The sequence below is a fragment of the Medicago truncatula genome, chromosome 3 (genome assembly GCF_003473485.1).
Source record: "Medicago truncatula cultivar Jemalong A17 chromosome 3, MtrunA17r5.0-ANR, whole genome shotgun sequence".
Lineage (NCBI taxonomy): Eukaryota > Viridiplantae > Streptophyta > Magnoliopsida > Fabales > Fabaceae > Medicago > Medicago truncatula.
In genome coordinates this window covers 17,357,108-17,358,581 of record NC_053044.1, presented here as the reverse complement: position 1 = coordinate 17,358,581, position 1,474 = coordinate 17,357,108, and the positions used below count along the sequence as shown (strand labels likewise).

The 1,474-nt window shown below is 32.7% G+C and overlaps 1 protein-coding gene across 1 annotated transcript; it reads left to right on the top strand.

Annotated features, from left to right (window-relative positions):
* The first annotated feature begins 390 nt into the window (after nt 1–390).
* LOC120579530 (egg cell-secreted protein 1.3) lies at nt 391–813 on the top strand. Its single transcript, XM_039831948.1, has one exon. The coding sequence runs from the start codon at nt 391–393 to the stop codon at nt 811–813; it is 423 nt and encodes a 140-aa protein (XP_039687882.1).
* The last annotated feature ends 661 nt before the right edge of the window (nt 814–1,474 follow it).

Sequence of the window (1,474 nt, the reverse complement as noted above, 5' to 3'; positions counted from 1 at the left end):
AATAAATATTTATAACTTGATTGTTACTTTTGCAAAAGGAAAAAAAAAATAGAGAATTGACCGTAAATAAAAAAGAGATCTCTTGTAGACAAATGTTCATCGTTCTCTAAAGGAGACAAAGAGAATCTATAAAATCACTTTCATTTAAATTCAACTCAACCCAATTGTTAGTGTTTATCTCCATCATATACACGAACAAGATGTACCTCTTCAACCTTTCCTATACTTTTCTAATATAACCGGTCACAATTACTTTTACCCTTCATATCCCACTCAACCTACCGTTACTCTCCCTAGCTAGCTACTATAAATAGACCCTAAGTAAGTTTCCACCAACACAATCCAAATATAACATAGATAGAGAGATACAAACTTTTTCTTCAGATACCAATGGCTTCCAATCACAAAGTTTTAGTTCTTGTTGCTCTAACGATCACTGCATTGGTGCTATCAACATCTATAGTGGAGTCTAGGAAACTCTCTAACCCTTCCAACTTGATGAGCATTGAGGAAAGATTAAAAGTGAGTGGCGAACCTTCCAATTGTTGGGAGTCACTTTTTAAGCTCCAAGCATGTAGTGGTGAAATTATAACATTTTTTTTAAATGGGGAAACTTTTTTAGGAAATGGTTGTTGCCAAGCAATTAAGGTTATTACAAATGATTGTTGGCCTAACGTTGTTTCCTCTCTTGGATTCACCAATGAAGAGACTCATGTGTTGGAAGGATATTGTGATGAAGTTGAGGATATTTATTCACCCCCACCACCTACACCACTAGTATCATTTGTTGAGCCTAAGGAGATTGTTCCATAAAGGAATAATATTATGTAACTTTGGTCTTTCATGGTTTTCAATGAACACGTAATAAAATAAGTGCAATTTCGTTTCTTTTCTTTGTTTATAAATGCATCCTTGGTTTAATAAACTTCTAACCAATAATATGATATGCATTTTCGATTCATTTGATTTTATGTGTTTGTGTACCTAAAGATTGTTGTATTTCCCCTCAATTTTTTGTTTGCTCATGTTTTCTAATTTTTTAATTTTGTAGAGAAGTTTATGTTTTGTGCTGAAAATTAAACGTTGTTGGTAACTACGACTTATATACTTATTGGCCTTTAATTGCATTAAAGGACTGATTGTAACAAAAACTAATTTTTTAAAAAATATTTTAGAAGTCGAAAATTGAAGTAAACAAGGTAAACTAGAAATACAAGCGTGTTCAGATATGAGTCCTAAATTTATGTCTATAGTCAAAGATGATTGCCCTCTTGCATTGTTCAAAAGTCCCTTGAATTTATTAGATCGTAATTCGTAATTCCTGGTCGCGCAAATCTATTACAGGGATTATGATGGTCATAATTTTTACCATTGGAACATGACTCGAATTTTAGAACAATCAAAGAGGCATCTAGAGCAATCACATCAGCCATATTCACACTCATAGAAATGGAAATTATAGGGCTCGTTTTCT